General features: G+C 30.1%; 1 protein-coding gene across 3 annotated transcripts in view; it reads left to right on the top strand.

Moving 5' to 3' along the window:
* LOC129983642 (protein outspread-like) overlaps positions 1-25,936 on the top strand; it is a 178,423-nt gene that overhangs the window by 109,883 nt on the left and 42,604 nt on the right. For 2 of the 3 annotated variants that reach the window (XM_056093189.1, XM_056093188.1), the window contains exon 3: positions 25,146-25,226. In XM_056093189.1, coding sequence (XP_055949164.1) covers positions 25,146-25,226 — 81 coding nt within the window. Of the gene's footprint in view, positions 1-4,706; positions 4,815-25,145; positions 25,227-25,936 lie in introns of those variants that run through there. The other variant, XM_056093190.1, reaches the window with a different exon arrangement.

The raw sequence follows: 25,936 nt of genomic DNA, 5'->3' as shown, positions 1-25,936 counted from the left end.
ATTCGTTTTGAATAATGGGCCGAGTAATATTTCTGTTCTAGTTTAATTGGGACTATCACTGACGTGAAATATACAGAACTGTTCTTATGCCAGTAAGTGCAAGAAGGCTAAATAAAAAAATAATTTTGGGTATATAAATATGATTCTTAATTTTTAAGTTAAAAAACGCATGTTAAAAATAATAAAATTAAAGATCGCCTTATAAAAATTGTATAATCGATTAAATTGAAGATTGACTTATTCAAGGTACTTCCTTTTAGGAACAACATTTGTCCATGTTCTAAGTAATAAACGAATTCCACGGACTAAAACTTCCTATTTGTTTACAAGAATACCAGTTATCAAGCTTTTGATATCTGCTTGGGAATTGAATCTATCTTCAAAAAGGGCTTTCAACATGGAGCGAAACAAATAAGTCTTGTATAACATCTGGTGAATACGTCAGGTGAGGCAACACACGCCTGTGAAGTGTATCAAAAATTTCTTTCACTAGCCTGGCAGCATTTAGAAAATCTTTGTCGTATTAAAAAACAATTTATCATATATTTCGCCATATTTTGAACATATCTTCTTAAAATTTCCGATTCTTAAATCTTTTACTATACTCATTGTCATGCGTATTCAAATCATTATTTTTAAATCTCCTAAAGCACTTTTAGCACAATGCTGTTTGTTTGATACAAATGTGATATATTTTCTAAGCTAATATATAATAAATTTTTAGAACATCTACTTGGCTTGGCGCAATTAATAGTTTGTATGGTTTAGCGGTCCATATTAGTATTGACCAAAAGACAGTATCTTCTTTTCTCTAAAATTCCGGGAGCGAATAAAAATTGAAAAGAACTCGAAGTAAATATAGTGTTTGCCTCCTTCTTTCGAAAAACTATGCATTTAACATACTTTATCTCGTTTTAAAAACTGGACATACAAGATACATGTTTTCCTTGCATGCCTTTAATTTTATTCTGAATTATTCCTATCGCACATTTCCTATCGATAGTAAAAATTTACTTATATCGTACTTAGTACTTAGAAAATGGTATTCGTTTTGGAGATAATATCAGTATAGTAATTTGATCTGATCTTTTACCGGTACCAAAAATTATACAAATTCTAACAATCATTCCAAAAAGTTTAAATTAAAATTATATAGCATTTGCCGCCAAAGATTAAATTCTAGCCAAAGGGAAGATTTTTAAAAATGATCATTTCTTTTGACACTTCAATTTTTCAAAAATATGAAAGCATGGTGGTTCGTTTGAGAGATAATATCAGTAGGGTAATTTGATCAAATCTTTTACCAGTACCAAAAATTATGCAAATTATACTAATCATTCCAAAAAGTTTAAATTTAAATTATGTGGCATTTGCCGCCAAAGTTTAAATTCTAGCCAAAGGGAAGATTTTTAAAAGCGATAATTTCTTTTGACACTTCAATTTTTCAAAAATATGGAAGCATGCATTACGTAAATATGCATCGCTACATAGTTTCAAATGACTTTGACTTGAAGCAATTACTTCTTAACATTTCAAAAATCTTCAATCATCATTCAAGCTCTTCACTTTTACATCATTTTTTTTTTCATTCATTTATTTTGTTTCTCCTTTCTTTATATATATATTTTTTATATTTCTACTCTTCCTTATCTTATTTCTTTGTTTTTGCGGAACTAAGCATAGTATACATTTGCCCCCAGGAAACAGCGAGTAATGTTGTGGAGATTATTAGCGAATTATTGGAGCACGTGGAGCAGAACTGGATTTTCTCAACTCTCCTCCCTCAACCCCTTCCCAATCATGTTCGGACGGTAGCACAAATTAAAGAAGGAAAAGATGGGATGTAGTTCCTCTGACGGCGTGAGAAAATCTTCTCGTCAATCGAATCGCCCTTTTCTTTGTCTAATGTCTTGGCTTTTTTTTTTTTTTTTTTTTTTTTTTTTAAGACTTTTGAATAATAAGCTGTGTTTCCGTGTTTACTTTCGTGCATTATTTTGGATCGTCACCTTTACGTTACGCTTCGACGCTTACCCATCAACTTTGAAGCAGCGAAGCCTTAAATGGTCTTAAAGATATCTTCTACATATATCAGTCTCTATGAATGCATTTGTTCTAGAAATGCATTGTAACGAAGTTATGAAAATTATATCCTTCTGGTTATATAATAGGTATCTTTGGAAAAAAAGTAAATGATTTTTCACTTTTAGATCTATTTAGATATTTAAATTGCAGGAATGATAAGGAATTATAGATTCGTGTTTTTTTTATCAAATCAAATTAGCGGATTTATCCTTTTTAATGTTATGGTTTTGTTGTTTATTCGGAAACTAGCATGTTCTCTCTCGTTTTAAGCGCTCATTCTGACATTTTTATTTAGATTCCTAAAGGGCGACTACCTATTACAATGGTTTTCATGGCAAGACTTCGGGGAAATTTCTTCAGTTCTTCGTTCATGTCTATACAACCCAAAATCACCCTTCGTACAGAAGTATATAATATAATATATAATCTTGTAAATAGGATAATTAGATTAATTTTGTTTGGATTTTAACTGGCTTGGAATATGTTGTTAGAAATGTAAAAATCTCAGACGAGTTCGAAAATGGCCCATCTAGTTCAAACGGGGGTGGAAATTGTGGGGGGTAGAATTTTTTTTTTTATTTCGCTATAACTTTCTTAATATTGAAGATAAAAAAATAAATTCAATTAGCCGAATTAGCGCCTCGTTAAGACGAATGACTTCTGTATTAAAAAGTTTTTCGATAACTGCAATATCTTAGAAGTAATGGGCTGAAACGGGATTTTCAAGCCCTAATTTTGACAGTTTCTAACATCAACCTGATATTAACTCGGATGTGAAGGAATCTACCTTTACCTTCCATTTTGTCGAGATGAATTTTTTTCTTTCCTTTATTCATCTTTATTTCGTGAATTTGATAATGACATTGCAATATATAATTATCATCAAATGAGAAATATACTTCATTTGAAGTAAGTATTTTGAAACCTTTTCTTCATATACTGCTGTTGGGGTGTATGTAGATATTTCTTAACCTTGTTGTTTTATTTAATGGAAAATTCTAATCTTAGTTTTGTTAACCAAGATTTCCAACTCAAAGCAAATAATTGCTTACAGTTATAAAGTAGACTTTTAAAATGTGTTATTAATTAGTCAAAAGTCTTGAGTAAGAAAACTCGAAATCGTGCATATGATTAGGCAAAACGAATTTTCACATTAAGCAATAAAATATTGTCTCGTAGCATTCTTTTCAAAACGTTTTCTGTCTTCATGTTATTAATGTTAATATATTTACGGACTAATTTTTTTAATAGTACGCTATTAAAATTAACTAAAAACGCTTCTGTAATGCGTTACAAATTTTCGGATTTAATATATTATTATTGAATTAGACAATATAAAACACCGACTTATTACTGTTGCTATCTAAGTTAAATTTGAAGAAGAAAAGACAAAGTTTTAAAATAACTAATAATTCTTTAAATTTTGTTTTGAAGACTGCTGTACTTGGTAGCCTCGGCTTCAAGAACAGAGGTTTCAAATTGGAAACCTTCGTTGTACAAACCTAGGCCCTGCTAAAGCTGACGTCAAAGACCCTACTGCTGGTATGATGTTTCTTCCGGGGTCGTACTTACTTTAATTATTGAATTTATTTATGCATTTAAAATAATAAAGAAAACTTAATTACCGATCCCTCGACCCACTATACTAGGATCATTTCAATAATTTTTGTTCAAATAAAGCCTCATATCCTTAGATATGTTATCAGGGATTAACTATCCTCCACTCGCTCCCATTTTCGAGACAAAACTCAAAAACATTATTTCATTATGCATTCTCTGTGGCTGGGAAGGGGGAAAAAAAAAAAAAAAAGGAAAAAAAAACCTTGAGTTTTCTAGTCATAAGTCTTTATACCTATTTCGTGAATTTTTATTTCATTTGAAATGTTATTTTTATATGCATTATCATATGTTGCCTATTTTCCACCGACCACCGTTTCCATGAGATATTTCAAAATGAAACTTTCACAGAGCCTATAGCATCAACAACTGTACCGATTTTGCCAACTTTAGTTGCCAATTAGTTATCCACTGTCAATCACAGCTAATCAATTGGGATGCTCTATTTATTGTGCAAGTATAGATTAAAATAGTGTTTTCTTATTTGCGATAAGATGTAATTCATAGAAATTGGTTGACATGATTAAATTAATATTATTAATAGGGTTTCTGAACATTTGGTCACCGAAGGCGCCTAATGTAAGATTAATTTTTACCCTTCACTTATGGTTATACATTATGTTTGATTAACGGGCCGTTGTTCTGTGATTAGAATCCATGGTCCAGATATGATGGAAGCATTTGTCACTATCGAGGAGATTTTATATGAATAAAATTCCAATTCATGTCGAGTGCATGCTTGATATTTAAAAAAAGAAATCTGGTATCATTTGCCGATTTTTCTTTTTTAAACTTAAATTGCTGCTTGTTGTAAGTAATGCAGATAAATGAATCCGGTTATCTTCTCTTCCAATTTTATATCTGTTCTCGGTCTAGATAGCTAGTTTTTACGACCGATGAAATCGCTCGTTGGAATTATCATATCAATACAGAGAAGAATCCTTAACGTACTCTATCTTTGAAACGCATCGAACTCTTTTTACACGCATGCCCGACCATTGCGTTCACTGTGGTAGGTGTGATTGTAGATGCATTCCATTTTTCCGACAACCGCCATTTGAGTCTTTGGATTAGCTGGGTCATTTTGAGGGAATACTATCGAGCGTCTTTATATGGTGAGTCTCTTCCTTGTGTTCTTTTAGGTACGGCACTATGAGAGTTGTTGTTGCTTCCGTAAAGACGTATGAAAAATGCATTTTTAGGTGCTGAAATATTCCAGCATCTGATTTTTCATTTTGCTCTTGTTTAAATATACGATTTATAAAAATGATGTAATTTTTTTTTTGAAGCATCGCAATATGCCAAAAATATTTTTGAATATTATCTAAACAAATGCTAGGGATCTGAGTTCGAATCAGAGTGGACCACTAGCACTTCATAGTTCTTTAAAGTTAAACTTTTGTATCTAAACACAATTTTTTTAGAGGGGGGGGGTTGTGGATAGCATTTAAATATCATTTATTTAATCTGCCTTGCCAAAATATATGTTGTAATTTTTCTAATTTTATTTTTGTGAGTTTTGCAAAGGGAATTTAAAGATATGATTGTAAGATAGTGGGTCATCAGCCTTTTATTGACGGTCTGGAACCGGCACGTGCGAGCAGAAAAATGTTTCCTTTTGGATTTCCTGCTTTCCATGCCTGTATCTTCAAGTCTTTCCCTGTTTACCCCCCCCCCCCCCGATGCTGTATAATTTTCTTTGCTTTTCAAATATTTCTTGATTTTTCAAAGACGAAATAAGTGTGATAAGGCTTATAAAATGTTTTATCCTCAATTCGTTTTCAGTATCGAACGTCATTGTAAGTGCCGCAAAAAAATTAAAATCATCCCTTAATTTATTTCCGCATGCTATCTTTTCTTTCTTTTCTTTTCACTAACATTTATTTTGCATTTCTAAAACCCCATGCCATATGTTTCTTTGCTTTTGAAATGTTTCTTTTACATTTTAAGGAACGAATTTTTATAAGAATTATATAGCTGTATAATCTGAATTGTGATTTGGGAATTAGTGTCATAATGTTGTCTCTAGCATCAATCTCTTTATTTAATCCATGCAATGTCCATGAATCGATATTTTTATATTAATTGTTATGAAGTTCAATATTTAATTTTTATTGTTTTTTCATAGATTTTTGTCAAGTATTGGATTGCATGAGATTTTCTCTCTCTGAATGTAACGTTATGTTTAATAATAATTTTTTTTGGAGGGGGGGGGTCTAAAAACTGCATATCATGTTTGTAAGAATATTTCAGTTCCATTCTTAAAATTAAAAACAATATCTAGATAAGCTATCTTTTAAGCGTACCAATTATCTTAGTTTAGTGATAACCGCAGCTTCTTTTAGAAGTACATTGCATGGTTTTTGATAAACATTGTTCCAAGAAATTGAACTTTCATTCTGTAATGAAATTGTTAAGGGAAAGATTACTCTTGATTTTGAATGTGTGTATCATTGCATCTCTTTATCTGCGTGGCTGTTACTACATGAATGGATCAAGATAATTTTTTTTTTTTTTCATGAGCTTTATTTTAGAGAAATAGGTTTCATTACATAATCCTTGCCGTACTTGTTTGTTTGCGGAATTGCTGTAACATAAAAATCGGAATGCATGATATGAATATAGAATTATTTAAAAAGAAGCTGAATGTTTAAAATATTTATTTCTAATGAACTACGATAGATATAGAGACGTAGTGTGCATCACTGAATTAAGGAAAGTTCAAAGTTTGATTTTACGTTTGCGGATAGTCCCTTTAAAATCGGGAGCTTCAAGAAAAGTTTTGTTTTTAAAAATATGTTATAATTCAACATTTCATTTTGAATTCATCAAAGAACCGCCTCATCATAAGTAAATTTATAGCAGATGCAAGAAATTCATAGATGTTTGCATATTAAAAGAAAAAAAAAAGTAACGGTCATCTTCGCACATCAGATGAAAATGTTGAACACAGTCGAAATCTTTCCGAACCGCTATCTGTGGGTATACATGAAAGATACTGCTACATATGCCTGCTATTTTTCAAGATCTGTGAGATCGAATTATAATAACAGTGAATTCAATAACCAGAGATCAGTTACTTCATGTATGGTAATATATGGACTTCCAAATCAATATTTGTCGGATAACAAATGGCATAACGTTGAATGCATAAAATAAAACTTTCTTTTATCCAACGATACATCGTATGTTCTCTATCCGTTATCATTCATTAAAAATAAATATTTTAAATATGTTGATTCTTTTCGAATAACCCTATGTTTTTGTGAATATAATCACAGATTTAATGCACTAAAACAAAAGCTTAAGTGCGCGGATTTAATATCAAAGCTAATAAATCGGATGAAGAAATATCTCTTCTTATTACTCGGACAAGATTAGAAACATAAAAATATATTTACATTTCAATTTGACGTAACTGTTACAAGTGAACCATTCCTGTTATTGCTCTCACCAACCAATAGATTTATTATTTCCGCCTTTGGCTCTAGTGATTCATTCAGTTCAATCAATGCGTTATTACCCATCAACTATTTCCATTGTTCTATCCTCTCGAAGACCAACATGTGCGAAGATGCTATTAGTGTTTGAGAAGTTCTTAACTTCCGCGACGATGAAACAATTGCATCTTAATTATTGCTGTTAAATCGCTGCAACCAGCTGCGATATTTTCCATCCTTTTTTCATCACCTTGATCTTTTCCCGTCGTATTTCAATAGCGTCATAAATTAACACTCCTCGAAACGTGACTCCGGACTTTTTTTCTCATTCTGTTTACGTGCCAAGTTCGAGCTTCTTGTGGAGCAAAATCAAACTTGAGACATGTGTGTGTGTTTTTTGATTTTCTTTTTCTTTTTACCTCAGCCTGCTTTTTCATTCGCGTACCGTTTGAACTTTTGCTCTTCGAAGTCAGCGTTTGTTTATGGGCATTTTTGCTGTTTTATCACATCCGTTTGTTCCGTGTTCATGTTTAAAAAAAAAAAAAGTGTTGATATTAGGGACCTGCACTTTTGAAGTTTTGGATTTAATCTCAACTTATAAAACCTGGCACTTGGCTTGAAATGTTGTCATTTTATGTATTTTGGCTCGAAATAGAAATATCCCTTGCTTAAAAGTGAATAAAATGACTAGATTTTTTTTTCTTAAATTTTAGTTTTGGATATTCTGGAACTTTGGCGCTTAATTCAAGATCCTTCTTCAGAAAATTGAATATTGAGCTGAAATGAATAGTTAAAGAAAATAAAAAGTCATGAAAAATAACTTGCCTTATTAAAGACGAGGTGGTATACCCACTCGGTGCTAACATCATGAAAAGTGCTTAATTTTTTCTTGAACAGCAAAGAAAGCTTTTCATTTTGTGCTATTGTATTTCGTTTTGAATAACTATTATATTTCTCACTACGCACCCTCACCCAGCTTTTGCTTCGAATTAGCTTTGAAATAAACTGGACGCTTCTGATCTTAGCTATAATCAACCGCTATGACCTCGAAATATTAGACATTTCAGGAAATAGACTTAATAAGGTACTGAGAGTGACTGTGCGCCTAACGCAGAGGATAGCGCGTCTTGGTTTGTAAAATTATTCAATTTCCAATACCGTCGATGATGATTTCAGTGTTCACATTTTACTACTAAAAAATTAAAAATTTAATAATTGTCACAAAAATACATTAAAATATTTATGTCTTCATTAGTGAACAAAATTTTAAGTATATATAATGTTAAAAAAATATTTGTAAAAAAACGTAAGATTCCTCTATATAAATTATTATAATAGATCAAAATTTTCTATCATATTTTTAATTAAAATGGGAAAATGACTTACATTGAATGAATTAAAACTTCTTGAAAAAAAATACCGACAGTCGCAAATTATTTTTAAAAACCTCAGATAGCTAAATTTTCTTATCAGTTATCTATAATTTTGAAGAATGATACAAAATTCAGTTAAATATCGTGAGTAACAACTTAAACATGTGTTTGCGACAATGAATATGAATACGTATATTTTGAGTTGTGAATTTAAATCTTCATCAATATTGAAGGAAAAAAGCAAAGTTTGGAGAATTTTCCTAATCTGATTCCAAACATTTTCAAGGACATATTCAAGTTTAAAAGGACATTTCTTTTTTATTATAATTAAGAGAAGAGCATATTTTAGGGAAATCTTTTTTTAAATATCTTTTTCCAATATTTGATTATTTTAAATTCAATTTATTAAGCAAATCTTAGGTGCTACCATGTTATGTTTGCTTGCGCAACTAAATTACAGCTTTTAATTAATTAAAAAAAACTATTTATTTATTTGTCGTGAAACCTTTACTGAAATCCTTTTTTATTTTATAGTATTTGTGAACGAAAGTTGAAGAAACTCTTTTCAGCATTTTTTTCAAAATTTAAACGTTTTACTTTTATTTGTATAGTTTGATTTGTTTTTATAGGTGATTGGAAAATATAAAGGAGCATGAATAATTTTTTTGCTCTAAATTTTATTATATTTACTTCATTATTTATCGATATTTGTCATAATAGGGAAATATCTTTGTTTTTGGCTAAAAAGGTCAAATTTTTCATAAATTTAATTTTACATTTAAATGTATCTAGTTAATCATTTTTTAATGTGAACTATTTACTATGAAATTTACTGAAACACTCAGTACAATTTGAGACACTCACTACAATTCGACACTTCTGAATTCTGGTATTAAGAATGGAAGTTACCCCTGTTTATCAGTAACATCTGATCATTTCAAGAAAATAGTAACTTCATATGGCTAATAATAATTTGTATATAGGGAAAAAGAATTCTATTTTGCTCTCCCTCCTCCCCTTTTTTTTTATTTATTTGAAAAAAATTATTAATGATCCTTTTGCAATTAAATTTAGTAAATATTTTTTTAATATGAGATATTTGCTTATAAATAAAATCTGCACCAATCTGGGACATTTAATTCGAATCTGGTATATTTTTTCCACTCCGTGAGAAATATATTCGGGTCTGTTACTCCTTACCCAGGCTAATAAATTACCTTAATTTAGTATTCTTGTGACAGGAATTTAAAAACTTATCTATAGGATTTCTTAGATGTGTAGATTTACTTTGATAAGAGGCACCTATTGTGAATATTGAATAACTGTAAAGTAGCATGTTCTTGTATACTTCAACTTGTTTTGGTATTTGGTGTTAAATTTAAACTAATTTATTACCAATAGTTTACCTTTTTTGAGGTATTATAGGCTTAGATCTTGATTTAGACACTGAACCGTCAACTCTTAATTCAAATTTCTATGCGAAATATTTCTTTTAGTTATGCTTATATGTTTTTGTTATTATAAATCATAAACTGTTTAATTGCTTTAATAAATTATTTTTTATTTGATGGAGAGGGAAATATTTTTTCTAAACCACTAATTCCTTTCCTTGCAGTATAAAGCATTATTGGAAGTGAACTACCACTTTGATTTTGATGGTTATTCTGATAAAGATAATTCAACCTCATTGCTGCTTTAAATTACTTTCTTATTAATGTTTGCGTTGCTTTCATATTTAATATTTTGATCCTTGAATAAATTTTTATGCTCATTAATTGTCTATGCTGTATTATGTTTATAATATCTTCTTCGGAGGATGTTCGTAACTACGGATAAAATCTCTCAGCTCATTTAAATATTCATATTTTCTGTTAAACCTGTTGATGTATCTCCGGTATATAACATTAATAAATTTTATCGGATGAAAGAGTAAAGTAATTGAAAAAATGAATAACTAATGAAAATAGTTAAAAGAATAATTATTTCACTTGTAATGGCAGGTTAGATAGTTTATTTATACAGAGATTGCCGCTTAACACCTTCTATCAGTATTTTGGTTGTTATTTTGTACTGTACCCTGGAATGAAAAGAAATTTTTCGTCCCTCCAGTATAATTGCTCCAGCAGAAAGATCAAATTAATCTGTCATCAACACCTGAAAAAGAATCTGTGTGCATGTTTTTACTCATTCCATCTGTCATCATGACAATAAGTAGTTGCCTTAAATTACCAAGTTGAGAGAAAAAAAGCACTTTGCTCACATAATGCCTTTATAATGATTGGGCTGATGGTGCCGATGCCGTATCATCAAGTAGAGCGGCATGTCGCCTGCTATCCGATACCCAAGTGATTTTCGCACCCGGCGTCGATGGTAACAGGAAATGCAAGTGACAGAAGACTTCCGTGTACTCACCGTCAAATGATTGAAGGAAAAGATCTGTCGAATGTGCTTTCTTCTTCTTTTTGTTTTTCTTTCTTTCTTTCTTTCTTTTTTTTTCTTAAATCTACATCTTAACATTGTTTATTCTCTCTCACACACTTTTTTTTAAAGTCAGATTTGGTGTAGTCACAAGGAATTTTATCGACTTCAAATTGTTTCTGTTTTGCTTTATTTTCTGTGAACTTTACTTTTTTATTTGAATCTTTTTCTGTATTTTGAGAGTGCCTTTTGATTTGTTTGATTAGCAATGCAGTATATTATCTCGTTTCTCATTGTTTGCCTTCAGAAAAAAAAAAAGGGGGGGGGGGAGAGAAATCTCAAGTATTTGGAATCCGAATCTATATTTTAGCTTTACAAGATTTCGTTTTTCCTCTGTCTGCAGTTTTTTTTTAAATTACTTTTTTCAAAAAAGTTCAAATGTTTTTAAATGAAGTGAACTGTTATTTTATACTACCCTATAATAACATAATTCAGATCTGTATTAGTAAAAGATAAACACATTAGCCGCAGAAATCGCAGGATGTTTCAAAAAAGAAACCGACTTCCAACTCACAGGAAAAGCGGAATAAGCAGTAATCATAGCTTTTATTATAGTAAATAAATATCGTTATTTATGTCAAAAATTCGTATTAAGAGTAGCATTCAAAATATAAATAAAATATTTAAAGGACAAAACTAATTGTTTATATGTAAACTATAAAATAAATTGTTCTTTAATATTAGTTTGTTTGGCAAGAAAAGTGATCCTTTTTATACAAAAAAAGAACTTTTGTGTGTTTGATGTTATAAAATATATTTCCGAAAGGTCAATGTCTTGAAAGGGAATCACTTCTCTTGTTCATTCCCATAGAACTGTTGTGCCTGCAACATTAATGATTTTTAAATTTTCAACAAAGCATAAAATATTAGCAAAACATACCACTGTCTTTATGTATTTCTTTAAAAAATAATATATTGTTTAAGTATTGAGTGAAACTACAGATTTTCAATCAGTTTTTCCAAGAAATATCCTGAAGCCACTTTCCCAACTTTCTTATAATCATCAAATAAAATAAAATGGTAAATATGATGTAAAAGTAGCTAAAAATTCTTTAAGAAAGAAATGAAAAATATTTGTGCTTAGATTCCAAGTTTTGGAAAAAATAATTGTCGAGTGAAATAATATTTTGTTTTATTCACATCTCTACGATTTGATTCTGCCCCGGCAGAGTTAGCAACAATTAGAGATATATTACAGTCATGAAGTTATGAAAAATGAAACAATTTTGTAAGTGATTGTCAAAAAGATTGAATTGGAACATCTTTATGAATTCTTTTATTGATCTAAGTCATAAAACATGGAAATTGATTAATACTTGTCTTCATATTATAATAGAACCAAGTACTGAAATCGTTTCCGTAATAATTTTGATTTGCATAACTAAAACCTGTTGTCCAATTATTTAAAATTCCTTAATTTGGCTTATATAACAAATTGGCTGTACCTCCTATAATTGGTTTCCGTTCTTTATTGTTAGCACGCATTATCATTTCCAATCTGATATTTTAACTGTTTTGTTTGATTTTAACCTTATATAAATTCGTAATCTTTGAACTAATGATATGTTTTCCCCCTCCTTTAAAAAAAATTAATAAAATCAGGTCAAATAAGATTTTGGTAACATTGAAAATATTTTATTTTGTTACGAATTTTTTTTATTAAACTCCATAGACATTACTACTTGACACTACTTGACCGATACTTGTGTATTTTCGATTTAATTAGATCGAAATTATTTTCCTCTTTTTCAAATTGTTCTAAAAGAAGCCTATTTATAAATTCATTTTAATAATTAATCTACTTACTGGGACCAAGGTGGTTTGTAATAACTTGTCTTAATTGGAACAAATCCTGTCTAATGAGTCTCTTCGCCGGAAGGCAGGCTGTGTTTCGCGCTCTGCTAACCATATTAATTGGATGGGCTCCATTTGATCAGGTCCTTTATCGATGGATTTCAATTCATATTCAGCTAACTATCTGTCAGCCTGCGGTTGGTATAAACAAGCAGTATATTAATAGTTCTTCTTTTAAATAATTCATTAACCTTTCCCAAAAAACATGAGTAGATTTTATTTTATTAATACGATCTTATTGTCTTTATTTTCAATTAATCAGACTTAATTGTTCCATAAATGTTTCATTGGTGCTTCTGTTAGAAACAATAAATTTTGTACACTATTGTGGGAATGATTTATTGTCTTGAGCTGAAGAATTAAAAGCTATTTAGTTGAACGTGTGTGGGCTAAATGGGTCCTCAATAACATAGACACTTAAATATCTTATTTTTCATGACGTTTCATCGTCCAAAAGTGAATATTAAAATTTGATACATAAAAATTTACAAAAAGAAAAAAAAATGCCTTTTTATGTAACAATAATGAAATTAGTGAAATGATTCCATCACCATTCACATCGTCGTATATTTTTATATTAAATTCAATTAACGTTCTGCTTTAATGCTGAGTTAACATTATCTTATGTTTTTTTTATTAATCTCCTTTAATCACTAGCTGGAGTTAATGGAAATATTAGTTATATTTCATGTAAGTTAAATCGTTTTTAGATAAAGCTTCATGTTCATGATTCCATCAAATTGTCAGGCATTAAAGCCGTGCTATTTTAATAGTCTTGCATATGTTTTGTTTATTGTATTTTTACGAACTTTTCTAATTGAGACCATTTCCATGACATCATAGCGCTATCATGATCTATTCATATGTTTTCTAAGTTTAGCAGCATTTAAATTTTTTTTTTAATTCGTTCTGTAAACTACATAAATATCAAACAGAATCCATTTTTTAGCTTTCAACAATGGAAGAAAACCATGCAATAAAATATTTGATGTAACAATGATTTCGGTTTCATTCGCAGTAATAAAAATGTTGTTGCGAAATATACCTAAAAATATATTTAAAAGTTTGTTAAATCTAGACATCATTGGAAAGATAATTTTTTGGACTTTAAAACTGTGTAAAATTTATTTTTATGTGAGAATAATTTCGAAAGTTAACGCGAAAAATGTCAAAATCCTGCTTTTTTTAATTATTTAAAATTTCAAAAACAATCACTCTAGGATGTACATTCTCGACCTCCAAAATACATCTGAGCCAAATGTGGTAACTCAAAATCAAATGATGTGACTTGTAGAACGCCAACACATACACACTTCTCTTTATTATAAGGAGAGGTAATTTTAGGTTAGATGAAGCTGATATTATAGGTTTTAATTTTTTTCAAACTAGCGCAGTATTTAATTTCCTTCTACAGTCGTGATAATATTTTGGAGCATAAATAGGATGCCACCTATCTATTTCATTTAATTCATTTTTTTAAAATTCTTCTTTTAGTCATTGATTATCAGATTGAGTGTAGAATTCTGCTTAATGGCACAAAAAAAAATCTTTATAATTTAGTTTCTTTGAATGAAGTTGGTTGTCTTCTTCCGTTGGACTCTTGGTGCCATTGGCCTTTCCTTTCACCATTACCATGCCCTATGCATTTACTCCATTTATCTCCGTTAACGTCTCGACGTTCACGCCTCAATAAAAACAGAACCTTCACGCCCAAAACGTAGCGTTTGCTCATGTATAACATCCAAAGATTATCTTGTCTTCGAGACGATTACGGCTTTGCAGTGAATGAATGAATACCCGTGCAGAAAGGCTCCCGAATCTCCTTTCTTTTTTATTCTTCTTCTTCTTGTCGAAGAATGTTCAATCAATTTTTGTTGGTATTCAAAGCCTATAGGATCTCGCCTTAACCTTTTATTAGCGTGCAGTGATCGAGTTTGGTTTCTCTTGTATTAGGAGATGCGATAAGAAACCAACATGAAATTAGTAATAACCTCAGATTCTTCCTGGTGGATGATATTTGTATGCATATCTTATTCCTAAATGTCCCTCGGTGGTTTTCAAACAGATTTCAATAGATTTCGAGTTGCTTTGGTTTGATTGATCATAATGATTTTTAGTTTGTGTGGGAAAGTAGATTCCTAGCAAAAGTGGTGTATTCCTGTTTGATACCATAATAAATCGGCATGTATCTTTCAATCTTCTCAACTTATATTCTATATGGAATTTTTTGTACAAAATCGCATATGAAATCTTATTTTATACCCTTGCTTTTTCTGACCTTATTAGAAGGAAATAATATGATTGCATTCACACAAGAATTTAGTTAAGTTAGAATGTATGATAAAGTTTAACTGGTGTTTTAGTTTAATAATCTTTTCTAAAATCAAAGGATATAAATTGTAAAAATTTTTGTACTTTTTGACATGCTAAAAGAATACTATAGTAAAAAATCGTAAAAAGGGAATGAAGTGCTATCATAACATGTTTAAACACTTTTGACGAAATTTGTCTATGAAAACTATAATTTTTTAATAAATATTCAGTTTTAAAAAAGCAGCTTTACAAAATTCTCATAGTTTATTATATAAAGTTAGTATCATAAGATCTTTGTTTGAAAACTGTATATGCATGAAGTTGATATTGAAAATAATATTCATTTTTTGTTTGATGAATTTATCTGATAATATTTTTCATAATTTCATCTGATAATTTATCTGAATTCATGATCTGATAACAGTTCAGTCTCCTTTATTTCTCTTTTTCTTCTTCAAATTGAAATGAAATATATTCTGCCAAAGCTAGAAGAATCTATTAAGAGATCGTAAACATTTTCTACTTATATTTTAAATTAGACTATTAAATTTATTTGATATTTTTACAGAACTACTTTTATCGAAGATTTTGTAATCTTATAAACAACTTGACTTTCAAAATGCGTTTGATAGAATCGATCTTGTCTCATATAATTTTAAATTTTACCTGTAAAAACTAAATTTGACAAATATATTTTAAATTTTGGTTTAACTTTTTTCCCTTGCATTTTTTAAAATAGTCTAGGTTTTTTAATAATTTCTACCATTAATAAATGAAAATTAAGTAAATTAAGCACAAAACATGGGATGTTCCCCAAATAATATGTCTTTAATTAAATATGGTTTTTGAAACCAATTCTGCTGTCAAAAGATTTCTTTAATGGGTTACCTGTTTGTATCTTTTTAGTTCACGTTTTGACATTTATTTCTAAAAGTGTACTTATCATTTCTTTTCACATTTCAAATTAAAATATATAGTCGATTATTAGTGAATAAGTAATAATGAATTTTAACTTCTAATATAAAAGTTCTTATATTACATCTTCATAATTTTTTGAACTTTGATTAAAAGTTAAGATAAATAATTCTTTTTTTAAAAATATGTTTTCTGAAATTTAGTGGTTATTCGTACTGGACAATAAATTTTTACACTTTGATTAGTGGCAGTTTTTTGAGTTTCTTCGGCACATAATAAATGGATACGACTTACTTGAAGAGGTGTAGGGAAGTAAATGTCATTGGCAATGATAAATTTCTTTTCTTTTTCTGTCGAGGAAAATGCTTCTTAAGCCTTGAACTTGGATTCGAAAGAAAATAAATTATCGTTAGTCGGTGTCACTGAAGTGGAAAACTGCTAAAGCCGACTTTAATAAACCTTTTAAAATGGAACGACTGGCTTTTTTCTCATATTTCGACCAAATTCTGGATTCAGAAATGGCAATTGTTGACTCTTTTACCTCTGAAGAATTGGATGCGATGAAGAAAAAGCAGTAATTGTCATATCCTCATGCTCTATATAAATTTCAAGTTGCCCCACTTTTAAAGAATATCATCAGCAAATTAAGGCAGAGATATGTTCCTCTTCTATTGTGAGATGTTTTGAAAATGGCGTGAGAAGGAAGGAGGTTTGTCGCCCATTTCCTGCGGCAACTGATCATGCTTTTTTGTCGTTTTCGTGACATTTAACTTTTTTTTTCCTCTCTCTCTCTTGGATCGCGTGTTTCTGGAGAGGAATCGTACCGTGGACAATGGACATTGAAGCTGCCCCTTTTGGAATCGGAATCCGAAACTCAAATGATTTAGATGCAGATCAATTTTGAAGTGCCATCATTTCTCGCTGACAAGGAAATGCTCCACAAAGTGTTTAAATCTTTTGTGGTGAAGGTTAAATGGATATTTAGCGCTATCCCAAATGCATTTCTTCCTTTTGTATTTCTTTAGAATGTTAGAATGAATAATAAATAATAATGGCTTTTTAAGAATAAAACCAATTAAATATAGAATTCAATGTAGCCAAAAGAATTAAAAAAATTATTGTTGAAGTAAAAAATGAAATGTATTCTCATAGTGAAATATGCCGCATGAAGCAGTTGCATTACTCTTATCTTCTTTTATGGATAATAGATGGCGATGCCTGATTAGGTACCCATCCCATAGTGCATTGCGATTGTAAATAATGAGATGAGATGCTGTTCTTTGAGAGAGGTGTGAGCGTTAATGTCATGTCTTGTCTTTTCGTTTTTTTGTGTGAAATGTGATCGTTAAAGAAATGTTTTTGAAAACATACGTCTTCTTGCTTCTACTACACATATCATAACGATCTTCATTCCACCACATACATATGTAAAAAAATTAATATAAATATCATATAATATAAATATATTCTAATCTAATATCTATTCTAATCTAATCTAATATCTAAATATCTATCAGTTAGTTAAATATCTAGATGCGAATTTGGTTTAACCGGGTATAAATTCTTTTTTTTTTTTTTTTTTTTACCCATTTAAATTAATTGTAAGGAAGTTAATGATGAACTATTTGTGGTTTTTTTAATCGAAGATTCTGCTTAATCATTGACGATTACATATTAAAGTTTTATTAATCCAACCCTACTATGGAAATGAATGTTAAAACTCTTTCAAATTCTTGTTTGCTGGCTTCATTTTGAATCAAAAATTCTGATCTGCATCGAAGACTCAAAAGAAAGCTTGAAGGTTCAAAAAATATTCACTAAAATTCGTAATAAAAGCTCGCTTAGCGTTATTTGGTTCCGCAGATTGCAAAGCTCTACAGGCTCCTTTAGAAAATGGTTTGCTTAGTAGTTAAGTCACTTCAGAATTGCACAGTAGACAATGGGTGATTAATGATGCTAGTCAAACCGGTGATGAAATCCCCGAAGATATAACAACGCTTCTGTAACAGAAATGTCACATATAAGGTCAGTAAGGTATCATTAATCAACAAAAATTAAATACTGAGTGATATATAAGGAACACATTGATTTTACTAACTCCTGGCTGACGAAATGTATTCTAAGACTTAATAAGCTTGTCGAAATTTAAATAAGGTGAGTGATTGAGTTCTTGATAGAATTGAGGTGCAGCGGATGTACTTTATTTTCTTTTCGATTATGCGACAGAATCCCTGCTCGGTCATCCGTGAAAAATAGAACTAAAAAAGTCTATCAAATGTACTGTCTATCTACGATTAAGATGTCTCCTTCCCTGATTCTTCTGCTAGACATTTGCTTTTCTTTAACCCTTTCAATATTTGCCTGTTTTCTGGAGGTGTATTTTTATTATTATTCCGTATTATTTTGGAAAGCTTCAATGATTCGTATTAGGAAATATTTTTTGATTTTGCTTATTTCGATAATCTTCTAGAATTGGTCTTTATATTACGAAAATAGTTGTCGAGACATCTACTCAGGCTTGGCTACAACATTACTATAAAATAATGGCATCTGAATTGCCGAAATATGAAAAAGTACGAATAACATACTTGATTTAACTGAATATAATTACACATATTTTTTTTTTTTTTTAACTTAGGAATTATGAAGAGAATAGAAACGATTAAACTTTCGCAGCGATTTTTTTTTATCGTGTTTAAGAATTTCAAAAATAGATTGAGCTCTCCCATTATTTTCGCTAATAATAAGGAATGATTTCTAATTAATTTTGATTTATTAAATAACATATGTTCATTAATTTTTGGGACGTGTTTTAAATTTAATTATTGCTTTATAATATCCAAAAATAATAATTGTACGTGCGTTTTTAATTTTGTATGTTGATTATAAAGTAATTTAAAACACCAGTAATATGGCAAATAGGATTTTCCGCCTTTCAAAGAAACATGAATCTGTAATTTTCCAAACATAATGAATCAAGAATTTGTATTAAGTTTACTACATTTTCATAAAAAATAAATATATGTTAGGATAACATTTACATAGGTGCCAATTGCTGAATGTAGAATTATGATAGCCAATTATTTTTCTTCAATATGATGGAAGAAACATTTATGAACGCAATTATGATTTAATTAGTAAACTGTAAGAAAAGAAACTGAACTATTGCAACCACTATTATATATGTGCATGCTATATGTTCTTGATATTCTGGAAGTAAATTGAAATTTTGCAAAGCAATTCGGAAGCTTCAGTTGGAAAAAAAAAGTAATAACTTTTTTGTATCTGTTCTGTACTTTTTTTATTTTTTTTATCATTAATATTGCTTTTTTTTGTTGTTTTGAAGTAGAGATAGAGGAGGTGTTATTTTGATAGACGTGTATTTGAAATGAAATCTTTTTATTATTATTATTATTATTATGAAAACGAACGTGTTTTTCTTTGAGTAAAAATTAATTATTCTACTTACTCTAAACCTTTTTCTAATTCATAATTTTAACAAAAGTTGTAAATGCCACTTTGAGAAATTCTCAAAAACTACAAAAGGATTTTAAGATAAAAAATAGTTTCCATGTGGAAATACTTTTTCCAGACAAATCGTAGATTAGTTTACTCTGAAATACTCAAATGCTTTTTATTTCCTGCTAAGGTTCTTTTAAACTGGGTATCAAGTGAAAAAGATAATCTGCCTTTTTCTATGTAAAATCACATTCTATTATGCAGTCACCGATACGGAACTTTTCATAAGTATAATCCATATTTAAAGACCCGAGAAGTTGTGCTTTGATTGCTTTGAAAAGAATGTCTTGCGCCAAAGACCCAACTGACCGGATTTCCCTGGTAGTCTCCGTTATTTCCTTTTGGCCGCGCTTATTTATTTTCAACAGAATGCGTCTTGACAGCTGTCTCGGGAGTAAGCACTTCCTCTCTTCTAAACTTTTCAGCTATGCCCTGTTGAAGATGCATTTTTGCCGTACTTAACTGTCGTTGTGCCCAAGGTCATTTGCAAGATCTGTCACCGTTATTGTTTCGGGACATCCTTAGTTGTCACACTCATCACCGAGAACTGCTTCCTGGGGTGCAGATCCATTCCATTGCACCTCTTAATTGTTGGTTGCAGGTGACCACTTGAGCGTGAAGATGAGTATTATTCCGTCTGGACATGGATCACCGTTACTTGTTTAATGGATGATGCCTTGTAGCGATCGAAAACAAATTTCACTAGATGCCTATCTTCTGAAGATGTTAACAGTTTTCTTAAAGTATTAACGAGCCTTCCTTTGCACAGCGTGGGATCTGTTATTAACAATAATAATTGAAATGATTAAAGTTGCCGAAGCAGAACCATGTTCCGAATTTATCTAAACATTCCCCATGGAGATATAGCGGAACTTTTATGTTTAATTATTTCAGTATTATTTTAACACTTGTCTGCCTCATCGCTGTTAAATTTTTAGACGGTGTTATTTATTATGTGTCATTTTCGTCTTTATTGAATTATCTATCATATTACTTAAGCTTGTTATTACTTTATATCATCTGCTTTTGGCGACCAGTTTGCTCGTCAAAATTTTTGATTACTAAAATTGTATATTAAATATTTTATGAAGTTGGGTCTTAATAGTTACCACAATTAGGTATTTTTAAACTTTAAATTTTTATAGATCTGTAACACGCTCTACTGCAAAAAGTCTTATATTAGTGCTATTCATTGTGCTATGCATCACAAGAATTTTCTATTATCTTATCTAAAATTTGAACTCTAATTTGAAATGGAAGTGGCTTAAACTTTAATTAATGTGAAGACTTTCTTAATGTAATTAAATATTTTTATTTAAAATATGAGAAACAGAAAGTAGAATCGTTCAGCAGCGTAATTTTATGTGTATTACAAAATATTTTAATAATTTATACAATTACTCAGATGGCCATTCAATAAAAATTTCTCTTATTCAACAAATTTAGTGCATTGGAATTACGAATGTAATTTTTATTAGAAAAGAAACAGTAATAGGTTTTTATATATTCAATTATATTAAGTTAAAATAGACTCTCTTTAAAAAATTATCGTCATTGACTCTTTGTGAAATTAAACCTAAATTGTAAGTACAGAAAACATAAAAAGGATGTTAAAATCAAGCTTCAAACAGTAATTTACTCATTATGGGAAAATAAGTTGTAACTTCGTTCCTTCATCATCAGCAATGGGAGGGGAGGGGTGGGGGGAGAATTCAGTATGAAATAATAGTAGCAAAAATGGAAATGATTGAGATCAGCCGTGAAATATATTTGTTGTAAAATAAGCTTTAAAATATTTTTAAATATTAATTTAAAATAAGCGGAAAACTGTACTGCAGTGAAATTGTTAGCTTCAAAAAGATTATAATATAGTATAGTTTTTAGACGATGCAACTCATTTTTCTGCCATAATATTTTCAAAAATTTTCACGGAAAAGCAAAATTTCGATTTATGTTTAATTAAGCACTGCTAGGTGCACATTCTAACTTCCAAATTATACATGTGCCAAATTTGGTAGCTCTAGGTCTTATCCTGAAGAATGCTTACGCTCGCAGGTACGCACGCACGCACGCTTGCTCGCTCTTTATTACTAGTAATATTGATAGTATATTTATATAGTACATATTGGTACATCAACTTTTAAATTTTTTGAGATAAGAGACGGAGTATTCTATTCTATACAGTAAATGGAATAATCCCCTATTGTTAAAATTTTGAAGTGGAGAATGTTTTGTCTGTTTTTGTATCTTAAAAGATTTTAGGGTTTTTTCTCATAATGCATATGAAATTTTTTGTACTTTTTATGTTAATAAAATAAAAACAGAATTAACTTTCTTATTAAAAATTAAATCTCAGAAAAATATTTGAATGAATATTTTATATTCTTTATCGAATGTAAAAAGTTTCCCGTAATTTTATTTTCTTTGAGAGCTCACTATATCAAATTAAAAAATAGTGGCACTTGCATATTTCTACGGCCGCGTAAATTCTTGGCGATTTTCAGACTACGCCAAGATTGCCTAATTCTTTTATACATATGATAATAATATGATTGCATTCCCGGATTTACCTAGTGGTTTTCAGACTGCGCTAAGATCGCCAAGGCGAAGTTGTTAAGATGTGAATATTTTTGCCGGCTTATCTTGACGTGCGTAAAAATTAACAATTACCAAAATCATTCCATTTAAAAAGCATCTGTGGAAAATTCTGTTAGAAACGACTTAATGTCCGCTTCTATTCTTAATGAGGCAATTCATTATTTATAAAACGAATCTTTTGTCGGATTTGATCAATATATTTTTTATAATGGCTTGAAAAGGACTTTCTATATCCAAATTGTTATTTATTGAGAATACGAAATTATGCTTCATTTTAATTATCTTGAAGCCTTTTGCAACTTTATAAAAAACGGGAAAAAATAATGAAATTATTTTACGCATTACAAATTCACTTATTTATTATAATTACTGGATTTCACGTCGTCTTTTTATAAATAAAAGTGTCTTAGTATAATATTTTATCAAAGTGGTTTTTTACGTAATTTCAATTTAAAATTAAATATTGATATTATTTTTAAGAATTTTTTTTTAAATGGAAGGAGATTTCATAATTTTTAATGCATTTGCAGTCCATATGTGATTACAAAAATAATTCAGTTTCCTGTTAGAAATAAATAAAATCTCTCCCTTTGCTTTTTATATACGGATAGCAGTTAATCACCACACAGAGAGTCATGATATCTGTGAATAACTCGAGGACTTCCGTATTTTATAATTACAATTCTTAGTGTAACTCAAAACACACAGCAATGTGCTTTTTCTTTGCCTAGCACGTTCTGTTCACTCCGCGATGAGCTACCCATTTAAAAAAAAAAAAAAAAAAACTCGATTATCATTGAAGATAGTGATAACGTGACCTCTGTGGCCGCTTGATCTGACCCTCTTCTTTCTGGAGAGCAGCACTCAGCATCGAAGTAAATAAATTCGTTTATAAAAATAAACTGAGGTGAAGACGTGATCATTCTATTAAAAACCGCCCCAGTCGTTCTTTTTTTCCTCTGCTCCTCCCCTTTATATTCGATTTTATTCTTTTTCTCCTTGTCGGCTTTCAGCAAGTATGCCTTTACAGTCACGTTTTCTCATTTGCATACTTACCATCTCTGAAATGGGACTAAGGTGTATGCATGTACCATCTTGATGCAAGAAAGGGTCGGTCTATCCTAAGATGAATATATTAAGTGGCATATGGCTTATCATTATTATTATTTTATTTTTTTCCTCTCTTCAGCAATCCCATCTCTCACTGCAACCCTATCTGATGGTACGGTACCGTAAACCACGAACGGAGTCCAGGATGGCCGCTTGTTTTTATATAAGAGGAACATCTTGGGTGTTTATGCATTCTTCTCCTTATGGAGCTTGCTATCAAGTTACTAGGGTTCTGGAATTCTTCGCATTTTTGTTTGTTGTGTCGTTGTTTTTGAAATTTTTCCTGCGTTGTTTCCTTCCTTGTTTTCACTCAGGGAGGGTTGTTGACCTTTTTGACTCCACTTACGCGATTATGTAGCGAAATTTTGGGTGCGTCTTCACGCTGGCATTCGCAATCCTGTGCGTTAGGCACCGTATGAAAGCATCAGAACGTAATGTCATCCTTTTCTTTTATTCTTGAGATCATTATCGGTATCTTTCGTTGCCCATATGAGTAAAATAGGTCTTAAATTACCTGAATTCTTTTAGCGCTGTTGTATAATTGAGATGTGATGGTTGTTGCGTTATGCTTGATGCTCATTGATTCTGAATTTTATGAAACGTTGAAAATTATATATATAATAAAATATATATATCCACGTGAAGATTGCCCTTTGTGTTTCTTTGATATTTTCTATTCTGAGGAACTAGCAGGTGTGTGTAATAACCTCGTTTTTTTTAGTGTGAAACGTAAATCTTTTGTGATAGACGTGAGTATTCAACTCTTTTGTTATCATATGGAAATTACAATGTTTCGCTAAAGCTTGTTCCGAGTTGCTTTTTTCAGCAGTTTTAATCATAGGGGAAATAATTTAATTCCACTTATATATTGTTTTTAAATTGCTCCAAGCGAAAATGTAAATGTTATTTTGACGTAAAAGAACTGATTATTTTTTCAATAAAAATTACATATATTGGAGATTGCATATTTAATTCATACCAACTGAACATTCATATTAAGAAAAAAAAAAAAAAAAATGGTCAAAAGAAAAGGCAACTGCCCCCATTAGTCTGGTCATCAAAAGTGCCTACCATTTCTGCTGAACATAGTGAAGATTCGAAATTACGTTTATATACTTTGTTCTCATCTCATATGCATCCATCTCTATATAATTTTAATAACTATAAGCCAAAGTGGCATCATGAGACGGTATGTATTCTTTGCATTACCTTCGAATTCTTAAATATAGATAATTCCTTATACTATATCTTTTAAAAAAATTTACTTTGAAACTTAAATTTCTTTAGATTTTCTCTTTCATATTATGTTTTCTCGTACAAATAACATTTGCATGAGTAATAAAGTTCTTAAATATTATGTACAGTGCTGATTACAGACTTGAAGTTACCTTATAATTGATTTTTCTCCTTTTATGATTATAATATATTGTGTATTTTATATACATCATTTATGTATTTGTTAAATTTTACAACTAAATTGAAATAACACACGTAATAATGCAAACAAAAAGTATTTCCAAATTGCGATTAGAAAATGTGCTGGCGATTTTGTATATTCAATGAAAATTCAGTTTTAAAGACATTTTATACTAGTTGGAGAGAATAAATCAAAGTTATCTTAAATCATTTAATATGTTCAGTAGTAATCCTATTTTGCAATTATTCCTTCGTATGTATGTATTTGATAATGTAATATCAAATACATACATATTCTAATATTAAACTCTCTTAAATTAAAGATGAAAGTACTTTTTAAACAAACAATGTTTGATGTGTTAATCTTTTTAAAATTTAGAAATGTTAAATCTACTCTATTTTTAATTTATGCTTTTTTTTTTATTTGTAGGCGACCAGGAAGGTGTCATGTTGTGGATACTTATTTGTCGCTCCGGATTGGGATTTCTCTTTACCGGCAAATCGCAACAAGGTAAGCCTCAGTTTCTCGCACATTCCCAAATAAACAAATTTCTGTTATCTGCTGTCAACTAATTTAAACCAAAACTTCGTAATTAATGCAAGATCTTCTGTTCCTCCTGCATAAAAGTTGGACAAAGCCGTAAATGCCTTGAGAAAGACTTTTATTTGTTGTCTCGCACTTATGCGTTTTATGCTTCAGTTGTTATTTATTGATTGAGACTAAAATTTTTTACATAAGTACATTACATTAAGTACAACACTACAAGGTTACGTACCGAATTAGAGTCTATTTTAGAGTTTACATTCGGACCAACGGTTCGTTTTCATTACCAACGGATGGTCGACATGTTGACGGTTTTGGTTCAGAATTTGATACAAATTTTTGTTTTAGGTATTAAAACTATGCACCGTATTTTATCTATATGCTCTTTGTGTTAGGTGTTGTGTTAGTGTTAGGTCTCAAAATTTTGTTCCCATACAGACAAAAATAATTCCAACTAGTGGGAGTGATCTCGCTGAAACTTTCTCGCATTTTCTCCTATAAATGTCTTCATTCTCCATCATAAAAGTGTAGACCTGGAGTATGGCCGCAAATGCTTTATATCACATGCTGAACAATATAGATATTTGTCGTGAAGCTGTCCTTTTAACTGAATCTATCGTGAGAGTATGCATTTTCGACAGCTTTCTACAGGTTGATTGACACCAAAATTAGATACA

Source organism: Argiope bruennichi, chromosome 9 (assembly GCF_947563725.1).
Source record: "Argiope bruennichi chromosome 9, qqArgBrue1.1, whole genome shotgun sequence".
NCBI lineage: Eukaryota > Metazoa > Arthropoda > Arachnida > Araneae > Araneidae > Argiope > Argiope bruennichi.
Note: the sequence above shows the minus strand (reverse complement) of the source record. Positions and strands in the feature narration are given on the sequence as shown.